General features: G+C 42.6%; 1 protein-coding gene across 1 annotated transcript in view; it reads right to left on the bottom strand.

The window, feature by feature from the left end:
* The window catches only part of LOC126471578 (histidine decarboxylase), a 401,219-nt gene that overhangs the window by 232,798 nt on the left and 150,505 nt on the right, over positions 1–17,916 (bottom strand). Inside the window, exon 2 of the mRNA XM_050099808.1 lies at positions 13,362–13,401. Within this exon, the coding sequence (XP_049955765.1) occupies positions 13,362–13,389 (28 nt within the window). The 5' untranslated portion in view covers positions 13,390–13,401. The remainder of the gene's footprint in view (positions 1–13,361; positions 13,402–17,916) is intronic.

Below are 17,916 nucleotides of genomic sequence, written 5' to 3'. Positions count from 1 at the left end.
CTCGTCTGAAAAGAGGACATAGTACCACCCCTATGTCCTGTACGGTCGTTGGGCGAACCGCTGTAGGCACGCCTCTCTTGCTACTACTTCAAAAGAAGCCGCCAACAAAGTTCGCGATGGTCAACAGTGAACTTCCTGAAGAAATATGAAGAATACATTATCGATGTTCTACAGTGTCTGTATAAACACAGAAATGCTAACCCGTTAGTGATGGATCCATACCTCGACGGGCTAAAATGACAATAAAATATTTCTCTCTCCCTGAGCTGGAATTACGAAATGTGAGGGAGAAAGGGTTGTGGACTCCGTGGAATATGAAAGTTTGGGTCACTCCTGGATGTGTACGCAGATAGCCTAAGCTGTTACAAACAGCTGACGACCATCCGGATTCACAGAATACGAATCAGTTCCGAAATATGAAGAAGCTTGTTTCCAAGCAGCCCACCCATTTTTCTAGCAAGGAAATCTATTTGCTTGGATATAGTAATCCTGGAGTTAAGTAGCGGTAAAGGTCACTAAAACTTAGCAAGTTTCATATACAGGGTGAGAGGAAAACGACTTTACAACTTTGGAATGATATATAAACTTACTGAGATAACCTACAGAATCGGTAGGTGTGTCATTTTGTAGTAAACAGCCTCAAGTGTGATTCACCGAATACGCTAAAGAACCTCCAAGAAGACCTGCAATCTACTCTTGGCACAAGAACGTTGTTGATATGGGTTATTCAAATGGTTCAAATGGCTCTGAGCACTATGGGACTTAGCATCTATGGTCATCAGTACCCTAGAACTTAGAACTACTTAAACCTAACTAACCTACGGACATCACACAACACCCAGTCATCACGAGGCAGAGAAAATCCCTGACCCCGCCGGGAATCGAACCCGGGAACCCGGGCGCGGGAAGCGAGAACGCTACCGCACGACCACTAGCTGCGGACTGGGTTGTTCACTGCCACATGGTAACTCACCAGGTCGTCCGCGTGTTGATGATTATATAGAACACGTTTAGGAGAGTTTTGCCCGCAGTCCACAATCAGTGTGACGTACGTCTCGCTAGTCTGGCATTCCACAAAAGACTGTTCGGCGAGTACTGCTTAGACATCCACACTTGAAACCATACAGATTCACAGTGACAAGCACGTTAGTGATGCAGATACGGTTGCTTATGGGGAATTGTGTGCGGAAATGTTGTAACGGATAAAGGATGACGAAACATACCTTAACACGACAATTTTCAGAGATGAGTCAACATTTCATATCAGTGGCATGGCGAACACGGACAACTATAGAATATGGGGCAGCGAAAACCCACAGGCAACCATGGAACATGTTCGTGACAGCCACAAAGTTAACGTGTTTCGTGCCCTTAGCAAATTGAAAGTGTATGGCCCTTTCTTCTTCATGGAGAAAACCGTCACTGATATTGTGTATCTGGCCCTGGAATACTTTTTAATTCCAAAGATCGATGAAGATGACCGAGATGGGATGGTTTACTACCAGCAAGACAGCGCCCCACCTCATTTCCTCACGAAAGCTCGAGGTTTTCTCGATAGTCGCTTCCCAAGTCACTGGAGTGGCCGTGAAGGCCAGCCGCATGGAAAACCTCGCTCCCCAGATTTGACACCACTGGATTTCTTTCTCTGGTGTTTCATTTAAGACCGTGTGTATGTTCCTCCCCTCCCAAACAATTTAGTCCATCTGAAAAATCGGACCTACGCTGATGTTGCACAAGTTACGCCCGACTTGCTGCAACGAGCGTTTACCAGTGGGATGTTTGCTGTATCACAGAAAGTAGTCACATCGAACCAAATTGACAGTTGATGCTTTTAATCGAAACTTGGATGATCTGCTACAAAATGACACATCTACCGATTCTGTAAGTTATCTCAATAAATTACTATATCATTCCAAAGTTACAAAATTCTTTTTCACTCGCCCAGTACTTTGCATGTATTGAAAAATCTATCAGATGTCTTATATACATACAGTAATCTCTCTCGGTATGACATAATAACAGAAGAATCATAACTAAAAATGAAATTCTGCAATATTTCAAATGATATTTCACTGATGAAGAAATACGTGTCCAAAACGAGTGAGCTTGCAGAAACCGTGTTTTAAGTACGAGGGCGTGCTGAAAAGTAATGCCTCCGAATTCTTTATGCGAAAATTCTTACAGCTTTTTAAATAACACAAAAGTTATTAACACTCTACAACTTTGTTCTTCATGACTGCGTATTTATTTCTCAACATTGCCACCTTGGCGACAAACACATTTTCCCCCAACGAGAGACCAGTTCGTTGATACGGTCACTGTAGAATGTTTGGCTTTGTCGAGCAAGCCACAACCTCACCTCTGCTAGCACCGCATCATCACTATCAAAGTGAAGTCTTCAAAGGTGTTCTTTAAGTTTTGGGAACAGATGTAAATCGGATGGGGCAAAGTTGGAATTGTATGGAGGATGACTGATGACAGTGAACTAAGGTCTCGGAATGTTGTAGATGTCATAGTGGTCGTGTATAGTGTGGCACTGTCATTCTGAATGAGAGAATGCTGCATTTGTGGATGAACTCTTCTAATTCGTAATTCGATTACAGCACGCTGTTTCTCACCCACAGACATAGTTACGATACACATCACCATGTTACACGGTACAATTCGGAGCCTTCTAGCGGCAGAGGGCTACAGATATGTAGACATGAAGAATAAAGATGTAGAATATTAATAACGTTTGTTTTATTTTAAAATTTTAAGAGTTTATACAGTAAAAATTCGGAGAGATTACTTTTCAGCACGCCACCGTATATAACATATAATATACTCATATTCAGCCGGCCGAAGTGGCCGTGCGGTTAAAGGCGCTGCAGTCTGGAACCGCAAGACCGCTACGGTCGCAGATTCGAATCCTGCCTCGGGCATGGATGTTTGTGATGTCCTTAGGTTAGTTAGGTTTAACTAGTTCTAAGTTCTAGGGGACTAATGACCTCAGCAGTTGAGTCCCGTAGTGCTCAGAGCCATTCGAACCATACTCATATTTGTGTACTTCATAGATCTACATCTACATCTACATCTATACTCCGCGAGCCACCTTACGGTGTGTGGCGGAGGGTACTTATTGTACCACTATCTGATCCCCCCTTCCCTGTTCCATTCACGAATTGTGCGTGGGAAGAACGACTGCTTGTAAGTCTCCGTATTTGCTTTAATTTCTCGGATCTTTTCGTTGTGATCATTACGCGAGATATATGTGGGCGGTAGTAATATGTTGCCCATCTCTTCCCGGAATGTGCTCTCTCGTAATTTCGATAATAAACCTCTCCGTATTGCGTAACGCCTTTCTTGAAGTGTCCGCCACTGGAGCTTGTTCAGCATCTCCGTAACGCTCTCGCGCTGACTAAATGTCCCCATGACGAATCGCGCTGCTTTTCGCTGGATCATGTCTATCTCTTCTATCAATCCAACCTGGTAAGGGTCCCATACTGATGAGCAATACTCAAGAATCGGACGAACAAGCGTTTTGTAAGCTACTTCTTTCGTCGATGAGTCACATTTTCTTAGAATTCTTCCTATGAATCTCAACCTGGCGCCTGCTTTTCCCACTATTTGTTTTATGTGATCATTCCACTTCAGATCGCTCCGGATAGTAACTCCTAAGTATTTTACGGTCGTTACCGCTTCCAATGATTTACCACCTATGGCATAATCGTACTGGAATGGATTTCTGCCCCTATGTATGCGCATTATATTACATTTATCTACGTTTAGGGAAAGCTGCCAACTGTCGCACCATGCATTAATCCTCTGCAGGTCCTCCTGGAGTACGTACGAGTCTTCTGATGTTGCTACTTTCTTGTAGACAACCGTGTCATCTGCAAATAGCCTCACGGAGCTACCGATGTTGTCAACTAAGTCATTTATGTATATTGTAAACAATAAAGGTCCTATCACGCTTCCCTGCGGTACTCCCGAAATTACCTCTACATCTGCAGATTTTGAACCGTTAAGAATGACATGTTGTGTTCTTTCTTCTAGGAAATCCTGAATCCAATCACAAACCTGGTCCGATATTCCGTAAGCTCGTATTTTTTTCACTAAACGTAAGTGCGGAACCGTATCAAATGCCTTCCTGAAGTCCAGGAATACGGCATCAATCTGCTCGCCAGTGTCTACGGCACTGTGAATTTCTTGGGCAAATAGGGCGAGCTGAGTTTCACATGATCTCTGTTTGCGGAATCCATGTTGGTTATGATGAAGGAGATTTGTATTATCTAAGAACGTCATAATACGAGAACACAAAACATGTTCCATTATTCTACAACAGATTGACGTAAGCGAAATAGGCCTATAATTATTCGCATCTGATTTATGACCCTTCTTGAAAATGGGAACGACCTGCGCTTTCTTCCAGTCGCTAGGTACTTTACGTTCTTCCAGCGATCTACGATAAATTGCTGATAGAAAGGGGGCAAGTTCTTTAGCATAATCACTGTAGAATCTTAAGGGTATCTCGTCTGGTCCGGATGCTTTTCCGCTACTAAGTGATAGCAGTTGTTTTTCAATTCCGATATCGTTTATTTCAATATTTTCCATTTTGGCGTCCGTGCGACGGCTGAAGTCAGGGACCGTGTTACGATTTTCCGCAGTGAAACAGTTTCGGAACAATGAATTCAGTATTTCTGCCTTTCTTCGGTCGTCCTCTGTTTCGGTGCCATCGTGGTCAACGAGTGACTGAATAGGGGATTTAGATCCGCTTACCGATTTTACATATGACCAAAACTTTTTAGGGTTCTTGTTTAGATTGTTTGCCAATGTTTTATGTTCGAATTCGTTGAATGCTTCTCTCATTGCTCTCTTTACGCTCTTTTTCGCTTCGTTCAGCTTTTCCTTATCAGCTATGATTCGACTACTCTTAAACCTATGATGAAGCTTTCTTTGTTTCCGTAGTACCTTTCGTACATGATTGTTATACCACGGTGGATCTTTCCCCTCGCTTTGGACCTTAGTCGGTACGAACTTATCTAAGGCGTACTGGACGATGTTTCTGAATTTTTTCCATTTTTGTTCCACATCCTCTTCCTCAGAAATGAACGTTTGATGGTGGTCACTCAGATATTCTGCGATTTGTGCCCTATCACTCTTGTTAAGCAAATATATTTTCCTTCCTTTCTTGGCATTTCTTATTACACTTGTAGTCATTGATGCAACCACTGACTTATGATCACTGATACCCTCTTCTACATTCACGGAGTCGAAAAGTTCCGGTCTATTTGTTGCTATGAGGTCTAAAACGTTAGCTTCATGAGTTGGTTCTCTAACTATCTGCTCGAAGTAATTCTCGGACAAGGCAGTCAGGATAATGTCACAAGAGTCTCTGTCCCTGGCTCCAGTTCTGATTGTGTGACTATCCCATTCTATACCTGGTAGATTGAAGTCTCCCCCTATTACAATAGTATGATCACGAAACTTCTTCACGACGTTCTGCAGGTTCTCTCTGAGGCGCTCAACTACTACGGTTGCTGATGCAGGTGGTCTATAGAAGCATCCGACTATCATATCTGACCCACCTTTGATACTTAACTTAACCCAGATTATTTCACATTCGCATTCGCTAATAACTTCACTGGATATTATTGAATTCTTTACTGCTATAAATACTCCTCCATCATTGGCGTTTATCCTATCCTTGCGGTATATATTCCATTCTGTGTCTAGGATTTCGTTACTGTTCACTTCCGGTTTTAACCAACTTTCCGTTCCTAATACTATATGCGCACTATTTCCTTCAATAAGAGATACTAATTCAGGAACCTTGCCCTGGATACTCCTGCAGTTTACCAATATTACGTTGACTTTTCCTGTTTTTGGTCTCTGAGGACGGACGTTCTTTATCAACGATGATAATGTCCTCTCTGGTAAGCCGTCAGGTATTTTATCGTTTCGCCCAAGGGGGGGTCCCTCTAACCTAAAAAACCCCCGTGTGCACGCCACACGTACTCTGCTATAGATATTTCAGATCCACGAGTAAACAATGCACCACGGCGATACTGTGCAGACACAATATTGTATCTGACTGTTTTCTGGATATTGTCTTAAATGATTAATTATGTGATGTTTTGCTCCTAATATGCTTTTTTACCTCTAGAATTTCAGTATCCTTTTATAAAAACGGAAATGAAATTCAAATAATTTGAACGCAGCTAAAACGCCCCATTCGAGTCATGTGATGCCTGTGACGTCACTGGCTAACTCGCTTCTCCTACTGTCATAATGCTAATCCACAGTGATGGCTGGCTTTGGAACTTACATTACGGAAAATGGATTACAAATGGTGTGTAGCACCACACTGGACAAATACATCTAAAAGAACTCATCCAGTTGTTTTTGAGTGTTCCAGAGAATGAGTAAATGTGTAAAATGAGCTCGTACTGTACTAACAAATTACTACCATGTCGACATACAAGTTCACCAACTTAATTAAAAATATGTTGTACTGTGAAATTAACGTTAACTTATCTCCGAGGTACGCTCTCCCACTACTACAACGAAGGATAGTGTCATTCAACGAAATTAAACTCGTAGTAAAAATTATCATTTTACCTAACTGCACCTCAATTGTTCGGTAGCTCATTTGTTAGAGCGATAAACCGTCGAATTTCAGAAGACAATGTCCATAGATCGCGTGTTTGAATCTAACCCGAAGGTACATTTTAACTTATTTGTTAAACGAACTCGACAGTCGTGTCATATGAAAAACAAATCACAATTACAAAACTTCACTACACCGACCAGAAACATAATATTACTGTGTTTTCCTTGCTGTTTACATGCGCTGACACTTGCAATCGCTGTTCACACACGTCACGCTCAAAAATATATTTTCTAGTTAATGCGACCACGCACCTTTTACTTTGTTAGAAACTATGTTTTTATCTTCGTACTGTCTAGCTAGGATCCTTATTGTTTAAACTTTTGCAGTTTCACCGTCTTACATAAAAATGCTTCAGACACTAATATTAGTTTACACTCACGAACATCACAGCCCTTACGTTTGTGTCGCCTGCATGTTGTACACACCTCTCTGTACAATCTCATCGTTCTACACCTTGTTGTACTGTGGACGTAGGGCTATATCTTCACCACTAGACATGCTTTCTAAAAAAAGTGGATTGTTTGTTTGCAAAGTAAGTACATTTACCCGCTGTTGTCCGCTTCTGACTAAGACTAATGTGGAGATATACAGTGTGGTCAGAAAATGTCTGAAACGCTTGTAGGGATGTTGCAGGGCAGGTTGTACTGAGATATGAATGTTACAAAAAAAATTCTATACGTTGCGCCGTTTCCGAGTTATTTAGCATTGAAGTTAGCCAATCAAATCGTCGCGTGCGTAAATTCATGTTTCAGCTAACGAGACAAAGCACTCGTTGGGCAACACCGCCCCTGGCAGGCCGCTTAAACGTGACCGCGCGACGCCTCGATTGGCTAAATTCTATGCTAAATAACTCGGAAACGGAGCAACGTAAAGAATTTCTTTCTTAACGTTTATGTCTCAGTACAACCTGCCCTGTAACATCCCTACAAGCATTTCACACGTTTTCTGACCACCCTGTATATAATAAATCCCACAATTGAAACAACTACTACAATCAGTTCTTGCTAACACTGTTTTCGTATTTTGTGTGAAACTATTAAAAGATGTATAATCTTTCCAGGATTCGAACATGTGACCCCGTGCATGACTGTCTTACGCACTATCCGTTGTGCCAAGGAACGCCTGACAGATGTATTTTTTCTGCTGAGTGACTTCTAAACAGGAAATCAGCACTAAGTTTTACCAAGTTTCATTTCATTGTGGCTTGGGTCATACTTCATGACTGATACTGGACAATCTAGTTATAATATACGGAGCCATTTGGAAAACTTCTTCAATTCCTTAGCTTTGAGCGAGTTTGATGACGTCACAGGGAGCGGAAAAAAGAATGTTCGTCGTTGCACATATCACCACTCTAAATGGGTGGAGCATAAACGATCAGCTTTCTCAAGGATTAGACTATCAGCATTCACGAAATTCCTTTCTATAGTCATTTAAAAACTGTAAATGCGTTTGCCGTCACTAAATAGCTAAGCTTTTGGCAGTAAAAGTGCGTAAAAACCTCGTATCTTCGGCTAACGCTCCTATAACACAAGTACGGGTTCGTCTTGCTTCTAGCCTGTGACGTCACCAGAGCGTCAGACGATAACAGAGCGTTTTCGATCACGTGGCCAGACCCTGATATTTAATGATTTATAAGCTTTAATTACATAAAAGTAACAGATATTTTGTGAGAATTCAGACCAAAATGCTATATAAATGTTATAATTAATCAGAATAACAACAGTCCGAACCACATTTTGACTCAGGACAAGCCAATATAGAAACACGTTACCGCGAGGAGCAGAGAAACAGGACAGCAGAGTGAATACACGGAGTGTAACGAAAGGTATGGCTAAGCTTTCAGAAAACATTTCTCACACGTAGAGGAAGAAAATGTGTTATAAAGACATAGTTCCGGAAACTCTTTATTTCCCATGGTTAATGTGGTTATGAAGAGAAATAGGAAAAGAGCTCTAACATCGAAATGAAACGTTTCCAGACCAGTGGTCATATAATATGTTTTCTTCCTCTGTCTTGGGAATTTTTCTTGAACATTTGCCCACACCTGTTTGTTACACCCAGTATATTCACTTTACCCTCTTGTTTCCCTACACCTCAAATTCAACGCGTTTCTATGTTGGCTTTTCACAACTGTGTCTACGCATTATCACCCTAATGCAGTGTTTTCTCGTCGTCTCACACATCTCTGGACTTACAAATCTTGCCAAACGATCACTGGAAGCTCTCACGTCCATTGAATACCTCGGGGTACGCATACGGACGATTTAAATTGGAACAACCACTTAAAACTAATCGCAAGAAAGACGGATGCCAGACACCGTCAGTGAAAGAGTCGTTATGAAATATTTCTACCCACGAAGGGGTTGTGTACGAAACCCTTATTCGATATACTTGAATACTGCTCATTAGTCTGGTATCCATACAAAAAAGAATTGATAGAAGAAATACAAAAGATCCAACGAAGAGCTGCGCGTTTCGTCGCTGGTTCACTTAGCAAACGCGAAAACATTACGCAGACACTACTCCAGCTTCCCTGGCAGACGCTAAAAGAGAAGAGTTGTGAATCACGGTGAAAATATGAAGGTAAAATCAGAGAGTTCCGAGCTCACTCAGAGGCCGCCCGCGCACCATTCACGACTGGAAAAGGAAAAGGGGGAACTGACAGTGGTACACAAAGTATCCTCCGGCACACACCGTAAGGTTGTTTGCTGAGAATAGATATAGATATAAAAATTTCTAACATCACAGGTGTAATGTTTTATTTTCTAAATTAATTAATTAAAAACTTTCAGGATACGTAACGACTAATAATTTACTAACAATAAAATAATTGGCTTACTGGAAATATAAAAACACCCTTTCACTTGGAATGGAAATGTGGAAAAGTATTGTTCTGCAAAGTTGTTTTCTCTGCAATCGATGTTCAATAAATGATGAAGTCTTCCTATACGAACACTTTATTTGCCTAGATCGCAATTGTTTGTGCAGTTATCACTAGTTTCGGCAAATTCGAACTGCCATTTTCAGATCTGAAAATACATAAGACGTAATCTACAGGTGAATATTCGACTTGAATATGTAACATAAGACAACAGAAGAGCAAGTAAAAGAGTTACACAGGGTGTTACAAAAAGGTACGGCCAAACTTTCAGGAAACATTCCTCACACACAAATAAAGAAAATATGTTATGTGGACATGTGTCCGGAAACGCTTACTTTCCATGTTAGAGCTCATTTTATTACTTCTCTTCAAATCACATTAATCATGGAATGGAAACACACAGCAACAAAACGTACCAGCGTGACTTCAAACACTTTGTTACAGGAAATGTTCAAAATGTCCTCCGTTAGCGAGGATGCATGCATCCACCCTCCATCGCATGGAATCCCTCATGCGCTGATGCAGCCCTGGAGAATGGCGTATTGTATCACAGCCGTCCACAATACGAGCACGAAGAGTCTCCACATTTGGTACCGGGGTTGCGTAGACAAGAGCTTTCAAATGCCCCAATCAATGAAAGTCAAGAGGGTTGAGGTCAGGAGAGCGTGGAGGCCATGGAATTGGTCCGCCTCTACCAATCCATCGGTCACCGAATCTGTTGTTGAGAAGCGTACGAACACTTCGACTGAAATGTGCAGGAGCTCCATCGTGCATGAACCACATGTTGTGTCATACTTGTAAAGGCACATGTTCTAGCAGCACAGGTAGAGTATCCCGTATGAAATCATGACAACGTGCTCTATTGAGCGTAGGTGGAAGAACATACTGACGAAACTAAAATGAGCTCTAACATGGAAATTAAGCGTTTCCGGACAGATGTCCACATAACATCTTTTCTTTATTTGTGTGTGGCGAATGTTTCCTGAAAGTTTGGCCGTACCTTTTTGTAGCACCCTGTATATCACATTAGAGGGGCAATCAATAAGTAACGCAACACATTTATTTATCGGCCAATTTCGGTTGAAAAAATGCGGAATTTCTTGTGGGACATCGTGGAACATTCTCGCTTTAGTTCCTAAAGTTTCACGAAGTTCCGATTGGTGGCGGAGCTATACATGGTCTTCAAAATGGCGTCTGTAACGGAGGTGCGTTCCCAGTAGAGAGCTGTCATCGAGTTTCTTCCGACGGAAAAGCAGAGCATCGTAGATGTTCGTAGGAGCTTGCAGAATGCCTACCGAGACCTCGCAGTGAACAAAAGCACGGTAAGTCGTTGGGGAGGAGTCCGAAACCTACGGTCGCACGTTCGAATCCAGCCTCGGGCATGGATGTGTGTGATGTCCTTAGGTTAGTTAGGTTTAATTAGTTCTAAGTTCTAGGCGACTGATGACCTCAGAAGTTAAGTCGCATAGTGCTCAGAGCCATTTGAACCATTTTTGAGTCCGAAACCATTGTAGCGAGGTTGCGCGAACCTGTCCGATATCCTACGTGCTGGCCGGCTACAAACACCCTCAGGAAATCGTAGAAACGACTTCAGCGTGTTCGTCACCACAAAAATTCAAAGAAACGTCTCCTTCTTTATGACAACGCAAGGCCTCACACCAGTCTACGCACCCGAGAGGAGCTCACAAAACATCATTGTCCTTCCTCACCCATTCAACAGTCCGGATCTCTTACCTTCCGACTTCCATCGGTTTGGCTCAACGAAGAATGATCTCTGCGGCAAATCGCCGGTGGATGATGGGGAAGTTATTGATGCAGCAAGACACTGGCTCTGACGTCGCCCAATAGAATGATCCCTTGAGCGCATATAGGCCCTCCCGGTAAGGTAGCGTAAGAAACAGCATTAAATGGAGATTGTGTTGAAAAATAAGGTTTTGTTGTCAAAAGAGTAGGGAATAATATCATGTATTGGAATCCTGAATAAAGCAACCTGTTTTCAGAAAAGAAATTTGTTGTATTGCTTACTGAACGCCCCTCGTACTAGCAGTAGCGTCTATAACGACGGCTATAGGCAGACACTATGTCATAATCGGTAATAATGTTACTGTAAGATAAAAAATAGGAAACTAAAATATGCACAGTCATAAATAAAATAATACAAGATGTGTTCATAACTGCCGGCAGCTGTGACCGAGCGGTTCTAGGCCCTTCAGCCTGGAACCACGCGACCGCTACGGTCGCAGGTTCGAATCCTGCCTCGTGTATGGATGTGTGTGATGTAATTAGGTTAGTTAGGTTTAAGTAGTTCTGAGTTCTAGGGGACTGATGACCTCAGATGTTAAATCTCATAGTGCTCAGAGCCATTTTTTTGTTCATAACTGACGTACTTCGCAGTAAAGGTAATACTGTATAATGTTCTATTAAATTAGATAAATAAAATGTGCATCAAACGTTATAAGTCGTTGACAGCAAGTACATTTAGAAAGTACCATGTTAGAAACACTTCCGCCGGCCGCTGTGGCCGAGCGGTTCTAGGCGCTTCAGTCCGGAACCGCGCTCCTGCTACGGTCGCAGGTTCGAATCCTGCCTCGGGCATGGATGTGTGTGTTGTCCTTAGGTTAGTTGGGTTTAAGTAGTTCTAAGTTTTAGGGGGCTGATGACAAAAACGGTTCAAATGGCTCTGAGCGCTATGGGATTTAACTTCTGAGGTCATCAGTCCCCTAGAACTTAGAACTACTGAAACCTAACTAACCTAAGGACATCACACACATCCATGCCCGAGGCAGAATTCGATCCTGCGACCGTAGCGGTCGGGCGGTTCCAGACTGTAGCGACTAGAACCGCTCGGCCACTCCGGCCGGCGGACTGATGACCTCAGATTTTGAGTCCCATAGTGCTTTTTTTTCTTTCTTTCTTTTTAAGAAACACCTCCAGTTGACAGCTGGACAGTAACATTTTTTACCGATTATGACAAATTAGCTATCTATAATGGCCGTTGTAGACGCTACTGCTTATCGTAATGTGCTATGTAATTCACTTATCTGTTTCTCCGTTGTCTTATATTACATATTGAAGTCGACTATTGATCTGCCTCTTATATCTTGCGCATTTCCAGATTTGAAAATGGGCATTCAAATTTTCCGAAACTAGTCATCACTACTCAAACATTTGCGGTCTTGGCAAATAATGTGTTCGTATAAGATGACGGCAACATTTGTAATCACAGATCGCCTGCTACATGAGTGATTATGTCAAGTAATCGGTTCAAATATATTAGACTCTAACACATATCGCGTGAACGTCATTTTGGTGTAAGATCGACGGTAGCAGAAAATAATAGAAAATATTGAGTAATAGCGACACGAGAGCAAGGTCTACGAGTCTTTAATCGTCACCAAGTTTGTAAGAAATGTTACGAGAAGTGATATTGTGCAGGCCATGTTCACAGATGTCAATAGACACTGCTGAAGCTGAGACAATGCTTTACAATAAGGTCTGATACAGTTGCCGCCGGGTCGCACATATTGAATCCGACCAAGTTATTTACTGCGACATTTATCTGCAATCGAACGCCTACAGGGAATGGAGGGTGTAAAACAGCGGATTCGGATCCTAGCAAGCGGAAACGTTCTTCGAAATGTTGTTTCATCACGACGACTCACTTATTAAACAAGGAAAATCCTTGAGCAAAACCGTCGGCAAAGATTCAGTAACATTTCATTCCTTCTAAAACAGTTTTAAATATAAAATAGTTTTCTTACAGATTAATTTTAGATACTGCATTCATTACAAGAAACAGTGAATATTTTAAATGAAACTTACCTCTTTTGCGATACTCGTCGAAATCCATGACGGCAGAGATCTGTAACATAAACGGTGTTTCATTAATCAGTTATACTTTCTTTTTTTATATTAGACTAAATCTAAAAATGAACTTAGTTGATGCACGCATCCAAAAATCAAAATGAACTAATTTTCACCAAGTAAAATAAAATACTCTCAGCAACCCAACAAAGAAACTCAGTAATTATAACACTAACCGAACGAATATTACCATCCCAGTAAAAAGATAAACACCCATTCAATTTTACATTTAATTCTTTTGTGTTCGTAATTGTATTTTTCACATATATCTACATCTACATTTACACTCCGCAAGCCACTGTAAGGTGCGTGGCGTAGGGTGCTCTGTACCACTATTAGTCGTTTCCTTTCCCGTTCCACTTGCAAATACAGCGAGGGAAAAACAACTGTCTATAAGCCTCCGTATGAGCCCTAATTTCTCGCCGGCCACTGTGGCCGAGCGGTTCTAGGCGCTCCAGTCCGGAACCACGCGGCAGCTACGGTCGCAGGTTCGAATCCTGCCTCGGGCATGGATGTGTGTGATGTCCTTCTAAGTGTAGGGGACTGATGACCTCAGATATTAAGTCCCACAGTGCATTTGAACCATTTGAACCTAATTTCTCGCATTTTATCTTCGTGATCCTTACGCGAGATGTATGTTGGCGGCTCTAGAGTTGTTCTGTATTCAGCTTTAAATGCCGGTTCTCTAAATTTTCTCAATAATGCTCCTCGAAATCCCTCCAGGGATTCCCATTTCAGATCCCGAATCATCTCCGTAACTCTTGCATGTTGTTCGAACGTACCGGTAACAAATCTAGCAGCCCGCCTCTGAATGACTTCGATCTCTTCCTTTAATCCGACCTGGTACGGACCTCAAACTCTTAAGCAGTACTCAACAATAGGTCGCACTAGCGTCCTATAGGCGATCACTTTTATAGATGAACCACACTTTCCCAAAATTCTCCCAATAAATCAAAAATTGATCATTCGCTTTCCCTACCACAATCTTCACATACTCGTTCCATTTCATATCTCTTTGCAATGCTACGCCTAGATATTGGAAATGAGCGTTTGGCGTCATTGGCCGGGAGGCTCCTTACGGGGCAGGTCTTATTACATTCGACGCCACATTGGGCGACCTGCGCGCCGGATGGAGATGAAATGATGACAACACAACATCCAGTCCCTGAGCGGAGAAAATCCGCGACCCAGCCGCCAATCAAACCCGCGCCCGTAGAACAGCAATCCGTCACGCAGAACACTCAGGTATCGAAGCGGATGCCTAGATATTTAAACGACGAGACTGTGTCAAACAAGATACCACTAACGCTGTAAAAGAACATTACAGTTTTGTTTCTCATATTCATCTCCATTAACTTACATTTGTATACATGTAAAGGTACCTGCCATTCGTCACCTCAACTAGAAATTTTGTCTAAGTCACCTTGTATCCTCCTGTAGTCACTGAACTTCGTCACCTTCCCGTACACCACCGCAAACAATCGCAGACTGCTGTCTACCCTGTCATCTAGATAATTTATGTATGTACACTACTGGCCATTAAAACTGGTACACCAAGAAGAAATGCAGATGATAAACGGGCATTCATTGGACAAATATATTATACTACAACTGACATGTGATTACATTTTCACGCAATATGGGTGCATAGATCCTAAGAAATCAGTACCCAGAACAACCACGTCTGGCCGTAATAACGCCCTTGATATGCCTGGGCATTGAGTCAAACAGAGCTTGGATGGAGTGTACAGGTACAGATGCCCATGCAGCTTCAACACGGTACCACAGTTCATCAAGAGTAGTGACTGGCGTATTGCGAAGAGCCAGTTGCTCGGCCACCATTGACCAGACGTTTTCAGTTGGTGAGAAATCTGGAGAATGTGCTGGCCAAGGCAGCAGTCGAACATGTTCTGTATCCAGAAATGCCCGTACAGGACCTGCAACATGCGGTCGTGCATTATCCTGCTGAAATGTAGGGTTTCGCAGGATTCAAATAAAGGGTAGAGCCACGAGTCGTAACATATCTGAAATGTAACGTCCACTGCTCAAAGTGCCGTCAATGCGAACAAGAGGTGACCGAGACGTTTAACCAATGGCACCCCTATACCATCACGCTGGGTGATACTCCAGTATGGCGATGACGAATACACGCTTCCAATGTGCGTACACCGCGATGTCGTCAAACACGGATGCTACCATCATGATGCTATAAACAGAACCTGGATTCATCCAAAAAAAGTGACGTTTAGCCATTCGTGCACCCAGGTTCGTCGTTGAATACACCATCGCAGGCGCTCCTGTCTATGAGGCAGCAACAAGGGTAACCGCAGCCATGGTATCCGAGCTAATAGTCCGTGCTGCTGCAAACGTCGTCGAACTGTTCGTGCAGATGGTTCTTGTCTTGCAAACGTCCCCATCTGTAGACTCAGGGATCGAGACGTGGCTGCACGATCTGTTACAGCCATGCGGGAAAGATGTCTGTCATCTCGACTGCTGGTGATACGAGGCCGTTGGGATCCAGCACGGCGTTCCGTATTACCTTCCTGAATCCATCGATTCCATATTCTGCTAACTGTCATTGGATCTCGACCAACGCGTGCAACAATGTCGCGATACGATAAACCGCAATCGCGATAGGCTACAATCCCACCTTTATGAAAGTCGTAAACGTGATGGTACGCATTTCCCCTCCTTACACGAGGCATCACAACAACGTTTTACCAGGCAACGCCAGTCAACTGCTGTGTGTGTATGAGAAATCGGTTGGAAACTTTCCTCATGTCAGCACGTTGTAAGTGTCGCCACCGGCGCCAATCTTGTGTGAATGCTCTGAAAAGCTAATCATTTGCATATCACAGCATCTTCTTCCTGTCTGTTAAATTTCGCGTCTGTAGCACGTCATCTTCGTGGTGGCGCAATTTTAATGGCCAGTAGTGTAGAATAAAAAGTAGTGATCATAAGGTTTAAATCAATATCCAAAAAAACAGAAGTTACGTCATTTATTTTTGTTTCTTATGTGTCTGCCGTTCTGGCTCGTATATATAGCGGGTATGAAAGAGAATCATCCGATTTTAAAAAATGATGACTGTTATGTTATTTGAGATATGTGCGTGAACAACGTACTGTTGAAAGAACAAACTCTCGAATTTTACATGCTTCCCGCTAGGTAGCAGCATTGTGCGCTCACTTCAGTTCAAGTAAAAATGGTGTCGGGACAACAGTAGTGTTCAACGCTTTGCGAGTGCGGGTCAGTAATAAGTGTTCAGCGTGACTTTCGTACTATGTATGATGCTGACCCTCCTACAGCACAAAGCACTAGACGATGGCATGAATAATTCCGAGAAACATGTTGATTGTGTAAAGGCAAATCGGCGGGCCGTCCCCGAGTGTCTGACACAGACGTCGAACGCATCCGCTATATCTCGAATCACTGCGCAGCAGCACCACACCATGGCGCTATAAAAGCCACAACAAAATAACGCAGCACACTGCTAAAGTAAACAAATACGAACCTGTGTTATTTCCGTGCAAGGTAACTCTACTGAAGATATTCAAATGATATGCGAGCGTGTTATTTCCTACGCTGTTATATGCAGTAATTTCACAACAATGTCATTCGTAGGCTGCGGATACGAAAGAATATTTCTACGAAGACTGCTGCGAAACGACGTTACAAATGATGTTGTGAAATGATAACGGGAAGCTATAGAGTATTTCTGAGTGTGCGTGGAAGAAATGAGTACAGAAACTCATGGTTTCAAATGTCATACAACGAATATAGAAAAGCCGGCAACAAAAGCCTATCGCAGCCACACGAGAAGCATGTATAGCCTTCCTCGCGACTGGAAACTGCGACAATCGGTCGTGGTCCACCTGAAAAATTCATGTGTCAAGAAGAAGACAGTTTTCTTTTTTTGTCAATGAAAGGAACACAAACACAAAAATAAAATAAAATATAATATAAATTCCCCGAGGAGATCGGCAAAACACTGGAGTAGGCACTTTTATTGAAGCTAATGCTGAAAGAGACTAACAAACTTAATGGAAGATTTCGAAGAGTCTACTTCCAATACTGCGCCTCCAGCATAGTGCAAATACACGCTATACGAGCAAAAGTATACGGACACCCCTATGTAATGCGTACTTGACCACTAAATGTCACGACAGGCGGACCCGCCAATATAAAAGGAGGCGGCGACTATCGTGTTGTCAGTAGATAAATAGTATTAGCAGACGGGGTCAGTCAAGACAGCTCAGTGACTTCAAACGTGGACTAGTCACTTAATATTAATACTCATATGGATATGGTGTCTGTTCTTCGGACATGTCTGAAAGAACAGACACCATTGATGACCTGCAGCCGTCTAGAACGAAATTAGAATTATATTAATACCTTCAGGTGCTGACGGGCGTAGATACATATAAACGAGGACAGGTGAAAGTATGTGGCCCGACCGGGACCTCCTGCTTACATGGCAGATGCTCTATCCATCTGAGCCACCGAGGGCACAGA

This window comes from Schistocerca serialis, chromosome 3 (genome assembly GCF_023864345.2).
Source record: "Schistocerca serialis cubense isolate TAMUIC-IGC-003099 chromosome 3, iqSchSeri2.2, whole genome shotgun sequence".
NCBI classification, from domain to species: domain Eukaryota; kingdom Metazoa; phylum Arthropoda; class Insecta; order Orthoptera; family Acrididae; genus Schistocerca; species Schistocerca serialis.
Note: the sequence above shows the minus strand (reverse complement) of the source record. Positions and strands in the feature narration are given on the sequence as shown.